The 14,083-nt window shown below is 41.6% G+C and overlaps 1 protein-coding gene across 13 annotated transcripts in view; it reads right to left on the reverse strand.

Annotated features, from left to right (window-relative positions):
- TTLL5 (tubulin tyrosine ligase like 5) overlaps window positions 1-14,083 on the reverse strand; it is a 292,965-nt gene that overhangs the window by 35,198 nt on the left and 243,684 nt on the right. For 7 of the 13 annotated variants that reach the window (XM_032134809.2, XM_032134810.2, XM_032134805.2 and 4 more), the window contains 2 exons: window positions 12,515-12,597; window positions 8,019-8,141 (listed from right to left, as the gene is read on the reverse strand). The exons of 2 other annotated variants lie outside the window; for them this stretch is intronic. In XM_032134809.2, coding sequence (XP_031990700.1) covers window positions 8,020-8,141; window positions 12,515-12,597 — 205 coding nt within the window. In that variant the 3' untranslated portion in view covers window position 8,019. Of the gene's footprint in view, window positions 1-8,012; window positions 8,142-12,514; window positions 12,598-14,083 lie in introns of those variants that run through there. 4 more of the 13 variants (XM_058429490.1, XM_058429486.1, XM_032134813.2 and 1 more) reach the window with 2 other exon arrangements.

Here is a 14,083-nt window from a genome sequence, read left to right on the forward strand (position 1 = left end):
ATAGGGTGAACCCCGAGGAGGCGGCGCTAGCAGAGCTCAGAGATTGCCACTCAACACCACCGCGGGTGACAAAGAAAGACTCCGTAAAAAAAAAAAAAAAAAAAAACAGTAGTGATCAATCATTCATTATTTTACAGGAAGTAGTTTTACAATGTTGCAAGAAACGGGATAGAAATACCAGGTAATTTATAAGGAAGGTTATTCTGAAGACTGTTTAATAATAAAATGCATTTTTTAATGAAATCTTCATTAGAAGATTTTATCTTCTGAGTTTAGGCATTTTACTTAAATCCAGGAGAACAAAGGAAATGGACTATTTTTCAGAAAAGTTTTATGTATGTATGTGTTCTTTTCTTTAGGGTCTACAATATAAGGCAATGAAACATTTTGGGTATTACTAAAGATTGAAGAAACATACAGATATAATTCTGCCCTCAAAAAGTTTATGGTCTTATTGAAGAGATAATTCACCCAAAAAGTAAGCAGTGATAAAAGATGACAAAATCTGAAGAAGTGTTAAACTTTGTGATATAAATTGTAGGTCTCTAGGAATTTTTTAAACGACAAGATAAATGAGTGACAGAGCGAGACTCATCTCAAAACACAAATAAAAACAAAAACAAAACAAAACAAAAAAACTTAACTGGGCCCTTAGGGGATAAAATATATATATATATATACTTTTTTTCCTTTTAAACAGTCTTCCTCTGTCGCCCAGGCTGGAGCGCAGTGGTACAATCTCGGCTCACTGCAACCTCTGCCTCCCCGGACTGAAGCAATTCTTCTGCCTCAGCCACCCGAGTAGCTGGTGCTAAAGACGTGTGCCACCACGCCCAGCTAATTTTTGTATTTTTAGTAGAGACAGGGTTTCACTATGTCGGTCAGGCTGGTCTTGAACTCCTGGCCTCCAGTGATCTTCCCACATGGGCCTCCCAAGGTACTGGGATTACAGGTGTGAGCCACTGAGCTTGGCCTAAGAATAGGAAGAATTTGCATATGTAGGCAGGTATTCCAAATGTCAGTAGAATAAAAAAAGGCAGAAATATGAAAATTTATTCATTCATCTATTCAATCAGAATTTCTTTTTTATTTTTGGTTATTTATTTTGTCACCTTATTATTTTTTGTTGTTTTCTTGTCTTAACTGGGATTTCTTAAGCCCCTGCTACAGGCTGGGCACTATGCTAGACCCTGGAGTTTCAGAGTCCACATAGACCTGATCCTTGCATTCCAGGAAATCCCAAGCTTAGTAGAAGGAACAGTTAAGTAACCATAAAGATCCTAGAGTGTTGTAAAAGCCATGACAGAGGTAATCACAGAGTTCTAAAGAGCAGAATCAAAAGCATCTAAATCAGATTAACATAGGGTAGGGCTGGACAGGAGAAAAGGGGTTGAGGACAAACAGGAATTAGGCGTTATCAGGGAGGGAGGGAACAAAGTGGGGAGATGGTGCCTAGGCAGAGGAAACTGTATGCGAGTCAAGGAGCAGACAATCAACATGCCACATGATAGAGAGAGAATACTGCTTAGCTGCCAAAGCTTTCAGAAGATGTTACCTCTGCCACCTGCTTTCCCAAGCATATATTAATAGATGCATCTTCAAACAGTAAGATAAAAGACCAGGTATCTGGATCCTTGTCTAAGAGCACAACTAGTTCTTATGAAGCAATCAACTGAGAGAAGTTATATTTAGGATTGTGTAAGACACATGAAATTCACCCAATCCTCTAAATAACCATTATCTTACCCTTGGATTACAAAGACCACAAAGAGACTTAGACTATATTCCTTTTGTCCCCTCACAAAACTGTCTTCATTGGCGGGTCCTATAATATTTTATCGTTGCATAGTTCATGCCAAGGAGTAGGCATATGAAACACAGTTCTCTATTGGCTTGTTGACTGAGAAGCTACTATTGACTATTTTTAATAGTTCATTAGCAGTTGACTACTATTTTATTAGGTGTCTTCTATATAAAGTATGTAAAATACTTCCTTTAGAATCAAAACTAGGAAATATCTTGACTTTCCCTGGAGTATTTCTTCCTTTTTGATTGTGAGAACTATATACTGCAATTTATCATGTTTCCCTGTTTGCCCTGCCTATTAGGAGTCTTAGAACCAAATTTCACCTCAATGACAATAAGCTGATTTGGGCTGATATTTGAAAAATTGGAATTATCTTGTTTTTTGGCCCTGACTTTCCTTTTATATCTTGTTATTTTATTGCATGTGGTTTTATATTTTAAGACCCTATATGCTGGACATGAAAAGGCTATGCTGTACCTGCCTAGCTACAATCCCATCTGAAAAAATGGTCAGACATGCATACATTGGCAGCTTTGTATCACACAATCATACTACCCTAGTACCAGGCTGGCATCTGTCTGGAAGGCAGCTGCCATCCACTTTATTTAGGCCAGTTAAGGCCTGGGAGAGAGAGCTCTGCCCACCAGGGGCACTTTGCTGGAAGAATGAATGGGAAGTATTCAGATTCTGTCTTCTGAAAACTGAATGTAAAAAAAAAAGAGAGAGAGAAACAATCCCATAGAGAGAGGTCACATCATGAGTAGGGCGGAGCTGTTAGCCTAGACAACTATGGAAGCTGGCCGCCGAGGAGCCAGCAAATGACCTGGCCACGGGGATGGGCTAACCCGAGCTGCTGTTCAGCCAGTAAAGCTGCTGATTCTCTCAGCAAGGCTGCAGGTTTTCATGAGGTCTGGCTCTTGAGACTGATTCCTCCCTGTGCTCATGTACAACTTCCCTTCCAGAGGTAAACTGAGGGTCTCTCTCCTCTCGATCATCAGAAGGCTCTTGTGGACACTCAAATCCTCTGCATAAGGAGAAGTATAAGTATAAATGTACACATGCACAATGATGATAAATTTTGGAGAATACTAAAAAGGATGAATAAATATAAAACAGAAGGCCTGTGAGCGGTCATTTTTCTGAGTTGTGATTTTGAAAATTCCATATTCCAGTATCTGATTAAAAACTATCAATAATTCATTGCCTAATATAATTTGAAGCTCAGGCATAAGTTAAAAAACTCTCTTGTCAAATTCCAAAATATCTTCATTTGGGCTTGTCACAAGTCTTAATTTCCCTGGGAAACAAATTACAAATAAATAAAAGGGGAAGAAAAATACCTCACTCTCACTTTTCAGTTCATTAGATATTGAAAAAAAAAGAGTGATTAACCAACACCAAACAACTAAATAATACATATAGCAACTTCTAAGCAGCTGACTTTTTCTTCATCTCATCATCTTAAAATCAGGTTGGTTTTCTAACTTCTTTCCCCATTTTATAATGGGGATAGAGGCTATGTTTTATTATAGCAAAGGCAAGTCCACACATTCAAGCTACTCCTCTTGGTATCAACTAACTGCATAACCAGACCGGGCGCGGTGGCTCATGCCTGTAATCCTAGCACTTTGGGAGGCCGAGGTGGGCAAATCGCTTGAGGTCAGGAGTTCGAGGCCAGCCGGGCCAACATGGTGAAACACCGTCTCTACTAAAAATAAAAAAAAATTAGCCGTGCATGGTGGCGCATGCTGGTAATCCCAGCTACTCGGGAGGCGAAGGCTCGAGAGTTGTTTGAACCTGGGAGGCGGAAGTTGCAGTGAGCTGAGATCACGCCACTGCACTCCAGTCTGGCTGGGTGACAAAGCGAGACTCTGACTCAAAAAAACAAAAACAAAAACAACCACCCACACCCCAACAACAAAAAAAACCTGCATTCAAGTTTTAAGAGAAGGGAGCCCCTTGACACCTATGGTGCAAACTGGAAATACCTGCATGTTCAAAAGACGAGAACAAAGAAGTATAAGAGGCTACTGTTTTAGTTTTAGTAATGTTCTTCATTTTGAGGACTTAAGAGAATCTGAGTCTTTTTCTTTATAATCACAATTTGAAAGAATAAAGGATAAAAATCAATACAAATCATGCCAACAGAGCAATACACTTCAAGTCATCATTCTCCAAGCCCTGCCATTATCTACCTACACTTTTTGGGACCTGGTTCAAACTCTACAGATCAGGTAGGCAGAGGTGTAAATATTTCCGTGTGGAAAGCTTGCTTTTTCCAAAGACAGGCGTGGCTTAGCATGTCATTTTCTTTCTTTAGAACTTTCGGGAGCAATTATGCCCTGAGGATATGAGGACAATAAAGCAAAGGTATGTGGCTATAAGATGTGTGGGTTCACAGGATGGATAACCACAGTGAACAGATCGATAACCTGGAGTGATACATATAAAGACAGAAAGAAAGGCAGCCTTATGCTGGTTACTTGCCCAGTTCAGGACTGCAAGAATAGATTAGATCTTCTTCCGCCCAAAGTGCATGGATATTACACAGGACCACACAACTCTGCAGCAAGATGCAGGAGTAGGCACAATTCTAACAATCCAGGCTGCCAGGCATTTTTTTCCAAGAGGTGTGTGTGCTTCTGTAATGTAAGTGTAATTTGAGAAAGGGGCCACTGTACTTCCCGTGTCTCTTCATAACAAAGTAGTAATTGTTAACAACTGAAGAATCATCACTCCTCTCTTGGGATTTTGCCAGTTCAGCAAGAGAAAAATATCAATTTTCAGATGTTATCTTCCTCCATAGCCTATTTCTTAATCCATTTCAGAAATGGAGTTCTCTGGTTTTCTTCAAGGCCAATGAACCCCTTTTGGATAGATTCTTAAGAAGTACCCCTATTCTCTCCCCCAAACTAAAAGCCAGGCTGTCTTCTTCCTCACTTCCAACCAGGTTGTTCAGCTATACTTGGGTTTTGTTTCTGAATGTAGAAACAGTTACTAAATGAAATGCAAGAGGCCTCAGGACAGGAAAGCATGCACTTCAATGGCTGACAGCCAGGTGATTTTGCCATGTAGAGGGATCCACATCCTTCTTGTGTGGCTACAGCCAGGTCAATGCCAGCAAAACACATACTGTTAAAACATCACTTGTGTAATACAGGCTACGGATGAAGTGCTATGCCCAGTTGCTTAGAACTGGGTGATATAAACCTAATTCATGTTTCTTCCTGGTTCCTTGTATTACAAGTTAAAGGTATTTATCCTCTTAATGTTTGTTCTAAGAATGTACATGTTGGATATGGTATGGTAAAGTTGGTGTGGCCACAGTAGGAAAACAAAAACAAGGCTCAGAAGGAAGGTATTGTTTATTCTGACAGCTCCCAGAGAGGGGGTCACTGCACACACTAAGCAGTCACAGTGAATGCACCAGTGTCAGTCTGGAGGCAGAAGACAGCAGTGGGGGGAAAAGCCTAGGTCAGAACCTTTGCTGGGGCTTCCATAGGAAAGGCAAGGCAGGGCAGTTAAACAGCTTTGGATTGGCTGGATTGGCTAGTTTGGATAATTCCAGGGGGCTTTGGGGTATAGGGATGGTATCTAGTTGCCTGGTACCTGGCCCTGAGATGATTTAGGGCAGGGGAAATTTTGGGTTGGTGTGTGAAAGTTTGATAAGGAGGTTGGGAGTAGATACTCAGGACTGGTTGGTTTGCATATAAAATATGTGCTCATGGACGAGTTGTTACTACATTTAGGAATTAACTAGCCCTGTGAAAGGCACTCTCTCCCCTGGGCCTGCAAGGATCCCAAATGCCAGGGCACTAAGAATACAGAAAATGGCCAGGTGTGGTGGTTCATGCCTGTAATACCAGCACTTTGGGAGGCCAAGGCAGGTGGATTGCTTGAGCTCAGGGGTTCAAGACCAGCCTCGGCAATATGGCAAAACCTCATCTCTACTAAAAATATGAAAAATTAGCTGTGCATTGTGGCACATGCCTGTAGTCCCAGATACTCAGGAGGCTGAGGTGGGAGGATCACTTGATCCCAAGAGGCGCAGGTTGCAGTGGGCCGTGATCACACCACTGCACTCCAGCCTGTGCAACAGAGCAAGACCCTGTCTAAAATATATATACAGAAAATAAGAAAATATAGTTAATATAATTAGCCATCTGATGAACAGACAAATACAGAATCTAAGAAAACAAAGAACAATGTAGGTATTTAAATATGACACTTGCCCTGGGCAGCATACAGGGGTCATACACAGGCTTTGCTCCTAATATCCTTCAGCACAGCTCCCTCCATTCTGATAAGGACAACTGACGTTTTTCTCAGTTTTATAAAACATGCAATGCAAACACAACTCAAATTCTCTAACCTGACTGCCTCTCTAAACCCACATATGAAGAGGTTCTAGGACTGTCATGGCTGGTGATGACATTCGTTTGTGATTATGGTTGAAGGGACCTCTGCTGCCTACACTGCATTCGCAATAAAAAGAAAGCATGCTTCAGGTGATGGGCTGAGGCCTGTGGGGTTCTGCCTCCTCACTTTGTAAACGACCTAATTCTTCGGCTCAAGAGATGCAGCCCACTGCCATCGGCCACATGCCAGGCTCGTGGGCCTGACTCTGCAGCTTCCCAGCAGTGACGGTGGCATCATAGGAGCTGGACTTCTGAGACCCTCTGACCCACTCTGTCCTCTTTGTCCAAGTGCTGTCTCATCGCCTCAGCTAATCACAAAGCATAGCATCAGTCATCCCTCGCCTATACACAGCTCAGGCTCAGCATGGCTGTATCTGCAACAGAGATCAAAATGTTGAGAAATGGGCTCTTTCCCAAGGCTTCTTTTGCTGATGGTCCCATTTTGCCATGTAATGTTCAGGGTGGATTGTAAAGGATACTAATGAACGAGGTTCAAGGAAAGTGATATTATAACTGTGGCAGGTCCAAGTATCACAGTCCTAGAAGCGGATGGACATGAGTACTTCTTGGCAGGCCATCAGTTTAGTTTGGAGCTTGATGTCACATTTGTTCTTCTGGCTGCCCGTCTCCTAAGGGAAATATTGACCTTCTTGCTTTAGTCTTCTATATTTTATTAGTTGTTCATCATTGGACAGGCTGCTTAGTGTCAGAATTAAAGGGCCATTGGCTAAGAATTACCAATAGGACTCTGGTTGTTTTCAGTTTCTCCAGTACATTTTGGTAGATGACCAAGCCATGGATTTGGTGTTCCCTTCTCTCTTCTCATTCCTTTCTGGAAAGAGTTTAGATGGGCTAGGGAAAGATATTTGAAGCTTGCTGATCCAATGTAAATGAATCCTGTGGTGGGTAAATAATTTTCCTCTCTCTTTTACACTCCTGGGGTATTTTGATGAATAACGCTTCTCAAATAAGTTTATAAATATTCCCCCAGAGGTAAGAGGAGTATTAGCCTCATGGCAGGTGTGCCGTTAATGCATTAGTGTGTAGGGCAGAACAAAGAGGAAAGGAATTATCAAAGCCTTGAAGTTTCGCAGAATTTTCTGGAAAATTCTGAAGGCCATGGCTGGGAACAAAATACTGACGGCAGTGCTGGTGAAGTGTGGAAACAGCTTCACAAAATCAAGTTAGACCATGCCTTCAGTATATGAGCTTTTTTTAGTTGGATGGAGGATGAGGTTTACAGTTTGTTTTGCTGCTAATTATAGCATATGTTTATTTAAGTAACTCAGCAAAAACACAATTCATCAACCTCACCAAAATTTGAAAAAAAATTTGTTCCCTCCCTGCCTCCCATAATCTGAAAGTCCAGTTTATAAATTCTAGTCTAAAAGCCTTAATAATAAATATCCATTCTCTTTTGCAACTACTGCAACTTTACCTTCAAATATCATGTTTTCCCATACATTATACTTTGTGATAACTCAATTATGGTTTTAGTTTCTTTATCTGAACTCTTAAAATCCTCGTATTTTTAAACAAAAGCCTCTAGTAACAGTAGAAAAAGTTCTTACTGCCAGAGCGCCATCTACTGGTAGACCATTATAGGAGCAAACTATTTGGAGCTCAACTTTGACCCAGTTTTGGAGCATCCTTCTAAGCTTTGGTTTATAAAGCCCCAACTTCACTATCATTTTGAGAAGCTAGAACTTCTTTTGGTAGCCACTAAGTCTCTTGCTGTAGTATAAAGTCAGCAAGTGAAAATGATAAAAATATGCTCTTATTCTTACCGTTACCTTAAATTGGCCCTGACTTCACCGACTTTGATTTTCTCTGTCCTATAACTGTAGCAAGGGCTTCAGGTTGTGTGGGCAAGGGTTTGGATCTGGCGAAAATAACTTGGGGAGTGTCCAAAGATCCTGAAAAATGGAAAAAATAATCCCTACTTAACACTACGTTTGATTTTGGCCCAAAGGACACAAGGTAAAATCTAAAATTAGGTTAAGGGGATCACTGCCCCCCAGACACCGCCACCCCACTTCCTGCCAAATTCCAATTCACAGTCTCTCTTTTGCTTTTGAACAGCGTAAAAGTGGGTGATCAACCCAAATTCTTACCCCTCTGGCTCTGGAGAGAAAATCTGGGGAGCAATCGGGGGACAGGATTTAGTTTTACGCGATTATACTCCAGATCCACCCAGGAGCTCCAAAAACTATACAACACATGGTGAAAAGAGTAAGAATCTGATCATGAAAATAGGTCACTCTGTTGAGAGCTGCCAGGCAAGTAATTTCGCTTGAAAGTTAAAGTGACATCTAGATCCTTAGGGTTTTGGCTCCACAGGGTTTACTATATAATAATGTTCCTTTCTCTTGTTGTCTCAGGGACCCAATGAAGTGGGCAGTCAGAGTCACACTGATGCGCTGTTGCCCCATCCCCATCCAAAAAGCACAAAGCTATAGTACATTTTACTAGGGCCAGAAACAATGAACATTTAATAAGGACACTGCTCACTGCTTGCAAATGAAATCCATCATTGATTTTCTAAAGGTGGTAAGGTCCCTTCCACCAACTGCAGACTACTAGGAGCTTAAAAATAAAAGAAGGGAGAGGTCGGGCTCCAGAATGGGAAAGGCTCAGGCAGAAGCTAAGGGGCAGGGATAAGGGCAGCTGCTGCGGCTTCAGACTCCTACAGTAATGGTAGTTTACATTATCAAATCAGCATGAGAGAAATGTCAGTTATCTAATCTGTTGCTCTCTGCTATTTTAGTTTACCATCACCACTTCAGAACTCAAGAAGAGCACCACGGTTATAAAGAAGGAAGGCCAACGACTTTGGCTTTGGGCCAAGAGCTCTCACTCCAGCTTCCTTCTCAAGTTTCCAAATTTGCTGACTCTAAACCTTCCCTTCCATAGCAAACTACGAATATAGAGCCTGAGGTTGGTAAGTCAAGGAAAAGCCACATTCATGGAGTACTCCAGGCACTGTGCTAGGAGCTTTCAATTCACTGTCTCATTTAATGTTCATAATACCAAGAATGCCATTAAGCCACCATCTGTAGGAAAGGGCTCTGAGTTGTTTTTCAACAGTGCCCTGGGACGAATCACTATCTCATTCAGACTGCGAGAGAAACAGTCACACAGCTGAAAGCCTGGCTGGCAAGACTTACAGGAAGAGTTAAGGAACTGGAAAACAGACTTCTGCTATAGTCATGGACTCAATATCATGTTTAACAGATTGAATTAACTGGACCAGATGGGCTAAATACCTTTCAAAGATGGTTTAGGGATTCCTACATAGGCACACACTTCCCAGGTCTCAGGGAAAGGTGTAAACTTTTAGACTTATTATGAGAGTTGTTGTTCTTTCTTGTGGGTTTACAGAAAAATGTTGCTACTAGCAACCTAATCTCCTTTTTGTAGGATATCCTTCTGAACCCCTAGAATAGAACTGCTTTAAATCTACTTGTAATACAGAAAACAAATGATTTGCAGTTCAAACGTTGGTGTGCCTGGCAGTTACTTACTAGTTGTACAAATAACTGTAACAGATTTAGTTACTAATGCTGTGAAGGTAAAATGTTCATTGGGAAGTATGGAAAATGCCTGAAGCTTACTATATCATGCACCTCAGTGTTTCTTTAACTAAGGATCAGGAACACCAGAAAAATCAGAGTAGAAACGAATTTGAAAAGTTCAGAGGCCCAGAGCCTATTGGTGACAAAAGCAGTAAGTAATAAACTACCTAAACAATGTAAGAAGAATGATCTGCTTGTTACCATAAAGTAGAATTAGCAGGGAAAGGTCACTATGAGAAGCCAGGAAGAAATACAACTTCTTCTCCTTGCTCTGTGGTTTCATACTGACACCAAGTACAGTATGAGTGCCACAAAATCTTCTAAATAACGTTACCAAGAGTCAGTAAACAGTAATTCACGGTCAAGATGCTGCAAGTATGACCCACCTGACCACACAAGTTTCCAACTGGCTCAGCTGGAGTGCACGCAAAGTTCAATTCAACACTTAATTTATCAATCAGACACGCAAATGAAGTATAGTCAGGGATCTCCTTGGGTTTGTGAATTTCTCCAGCAGAAGCAAACTTGAAGAGCCAAAGGGGTTCTAATAGGGTATCTCACAGAAATCCTTCACACTTGGCCATGATTCCCTTGTGCCATTACTTCGCAGTCCATTAACAATCCCAGGTGCAGGTTTACTTTCTTAAAAATATAGTAACTACCATGTTCTAGTAATTCTCTTTTTTCTTTCCTTTTTTTTTTTTTTTTGGAGGAGTGAGGTGAGTAGATACCTATCAAGTATTTCTTGAATTCAGGCTCTAAAATGTTCAGTGGAGAACAAATCCTTATACTCCTATCATACTTCCATGGATCAGTGTGGCTGGGAACTGGGGCATGAGCAGGGAGTGGAAAGAGAAAAGGTTATGAGGTAGTAGTGGCCCGGGTGTAGTTACAGTAGTTATAGCGCCTTCCCTATTTATTGCTTCACTTAATCCTCACTATAAGCCTATGAGATACATATAATTATCCCCAGGATGTAGTCAAGTAACTGGCTTTTTTTTTTTTTTTTAATTAGAGGTAGGGTCTTGCCCTGTCACCCAGGCCAGAGTACAGTGGCAGGATCACAACTCACTGCAGCCTTGAATTCCTGGGCTTAAGTGATCCTCCCACCTCAGCCTCTTGAGTAGCTAGGACTACCGGCATGTCACACCACACCTGGCTAATTAAAAACGTTTTTTTTTTTTGATAGAGATAGGGTCTCACTTTGTTGCCCAGGCTGGTCTCAAGAGATCCTCCTGCCTCATCCTTCCAAAGCATTGGGATTACAGGCATGAGCCACTGTACCTGGCCTGAGCTTCTCAGAGATCTTGTAATAATTTTAAGGTGTATTATGTCAATCCCTGACCCCAACCACCCAGCCCCCTCCTGCTTAAAACTCCTCGATGGCTCCTTATTGCTGTCAGGGCAATGACCAAGTTCCCTACATGGCTCATAAAATGGCCCTACTACCTCACAACCTTTTCTCTTTCCACTCCCTGCTCATGCCCCAGTCCCCAGCCACACTGATCCATGGAAGCCTGTGGAACACAGCATGTTTTCACCTCCCCCAGGTCTTTGCTTGCACTGTTCCCTCTTCCTAGAACTCCTTCCACCTGTGCCTTTCCTCTCCTGGCTGACTCGTCCACATTCCAGTGTCAGCTTCGATGTTTTTCCTCTAGGAAGCCGTCCCCAGTCCCTAGAGATCTGGGCTCGACTGCTTAGGTTCAAATATGCCCCACCGCTTACTAGTTGTGAGACTTTAGACAAGTTTTATAATCTGTCTGTGCCTCTATTTCTTCAGCCATAAATGGGGAATATAGTTCCTACATTATGTGCCTGTTCAGTGAACAAGTGAGTTATTACACATAAAGCATTCAGAACTGTGCCTGACACATAGCAAATCCTCAGTGTTGTCTGTTGTTATTCTATGTGTCTCAGGCATGCAATAATACCCACTTTGCAGCACATTCCTTGCTGACTTTTCTATCTCCTTGAGTCTTTAAGTTCCCTGACAGCAGACTGTCGTGTTTACCCTGTGTGTATCTCAGTGCCCAGCATGTTATTTTCTCTGGAGTAGGTACTCAATAATAAATATTTGTTCAATTGAATCGAAGTGTTTTTCTTTCCATTTTCTGACTTATCAGTGCATTTTTATTAATTATTATTCATAGAAAACTATCTTTGGACCAACACCGCCTAACTTATCTGTATGCACCTACATTGAGAGGCTTCAGGCTGTCAGTAACAACCTGTCCACAGACCATGGCATTAGCACAACACGTAGATCAAAGACCACAGCTCCAGCTCTGCATCCACGCATAAGCTTCAATAAGCCCTCAACTTTCTGAGCCTGTTTCCTCATGTGGAGGGGATAAGATCAAACTCACAGGGCTGTGTGAGAATTAAGTGAGAGACACAACATGTGGAAATACAACATCAACAGTGAAATACCAGTCAATACGGGACATCTGTATTAAATGCTGCAAATCTGATAGCATTTTACAAGATGGCGACTTTTCATTTACCCCAAGCTAGTTCCAGAAAATGCCTATTTTAGGCTGCCAAGACTATTTTAAAGAAGAATGTAACAAAAATGCCCATTTGCCAATGTTTTGAGAGGCTAGATGTTTCATTCTTTGAACTGGGGCTCTCTTTGGAGGCAGAAGAGAGAATGTGCCAAGCCCAACACCTTCCCTGTCATCTATCCAGTTGCAGAAGAGCTGGTGCCCACTAACCTGTAGAGCTGGTGATGGGCACAAAGGCTGCAGGGTTAAGGCTGCTTTGGAGTCCATTCAGCTGCCCTTCCACGGAGGACTCTCTGAAACACAAAGGAGCTTGGTCAGACCTGCAGGTGGAAAGCTGAGGTCAGATGCAGGACCTCTGATGGCTTCGCTTCTTGCTCTTGGTGCTTCTTCTCCTGTGGCTCATTCCCTCGCTTCCTTCAAGGCTTTGTTCAAATGTCACCTTATCAGAGAGGACTCTATGACCAACCTCCACACTTCTGAAATAGTATATATTTTGAGATTTATTGTTAATTTCTCCCTACTGAAATGTAGCGTCAAGAAAGCATGGGCCTTCATCATTGCTGTGTCTCCAGTGCCTAGAATAGTGCCTGACACATAACAGGTACTCAATAAATAGTTGTTTATTGAAGGAAAAAAATTATGTTTCTGGCATTGACTTACATAAATCACATGAAAACATATTTTTAAAAAAGCAAGTCTCATGTGGAACAGTGGTTTTCAACTGGGGAATTGGGGAGGGAGAGATTGTGCGTCCCTTGAGCCAACCAGGGACATCCAGCAATGTCAAAACATCTGTGGTTATCACAACTGTGGGGTGCTACTGGCAGCTAGCAGGCAGAGGCCAGGAATACTGCTACACATCCCACAGCACACAGGAAAATGCCCCAAACAAAGAATTATCTACTCCATGGTGTCAATAATCCCAAGATTGAGAAATGTACACAGCATCTCCCTTCATGCCAACTTTGACAAGAGATAAGACAGAGAATATTTGATTCTTTGGGCAGAGGTTCCCTAGTCATATGTCTCAGAAATCCTAGGACTAGTCTGCCCTACAGCCCAAGTCAAGCCTCCCTGTTATAGGCTCTTACAGCTCTAATTCTTTCTTTGCATTTTTCAAAATTATAATTATGAAACTGTGTAACTGGTTGCTTAGTATCCATCACGCTTGCTAGAATGTAAGCTCCATAATGACAGAGATTGTACTGGTCTTATTCACTGCTGCTGCATTTTGCACACATCAAATATTTATAAATTTTTTTGAAATATTTGTAATATTTTTGTTGTATATTTATAATATAATATTTTTTGTTGGGTCTATCTGCCTTGATTTTAGTTGATGTGTAAAAGTTGTACCTGGGAGATCAAAGCTTTCACATGCTCAGTTCTTTGTTTTGGTGGAGCAACATCCAACCTAACCTTTAGTATCTCTCTCCTGACACTATTTTTCCAGTCAGTCATTCACACAAGAAATATTTATTAAGCATTTCCTGTGTTCTGTACTAGTGAGGAGATACGTTAAAGCACATACATAAAACACAAACTGTGTGCTAAATGCTAAAGAGAAAAAGCACACAGTGTTATGAGAATGAGGCAGGGGAACCTGGCTTAGATGATGAGGACAGTGGTCAAGGATGGTCTTTCTGTGGAAATAAAATTTCAAGGGAGTCATGAAGTCAGGAGAGGTAGGCATTAGCCAGGAGGAGGGAGAGGAAAGAGCGTTTCACGAGGAAATTGCATATATAATGACTCTGAGGCAGAAAGGGGCTTGGAATGTCC

The sequence above is a fragment of the Hylobates moloch genome, unplaced genomic scaffold, assembly GCF_009828535.3.
Source record: "Hylobates moloch isolate HMO894 unplaced genomic scaffold, HMol_V3 SCAFFOLD_16, whole genome shotgun sequence".
NCBI classification, from domain to species: domain Eukaryota; kingdom Metazoa; phylum Chordata; class Mammalia; order Primates; family Hylobatidae; genus Hylobates; species Hylobates moloch.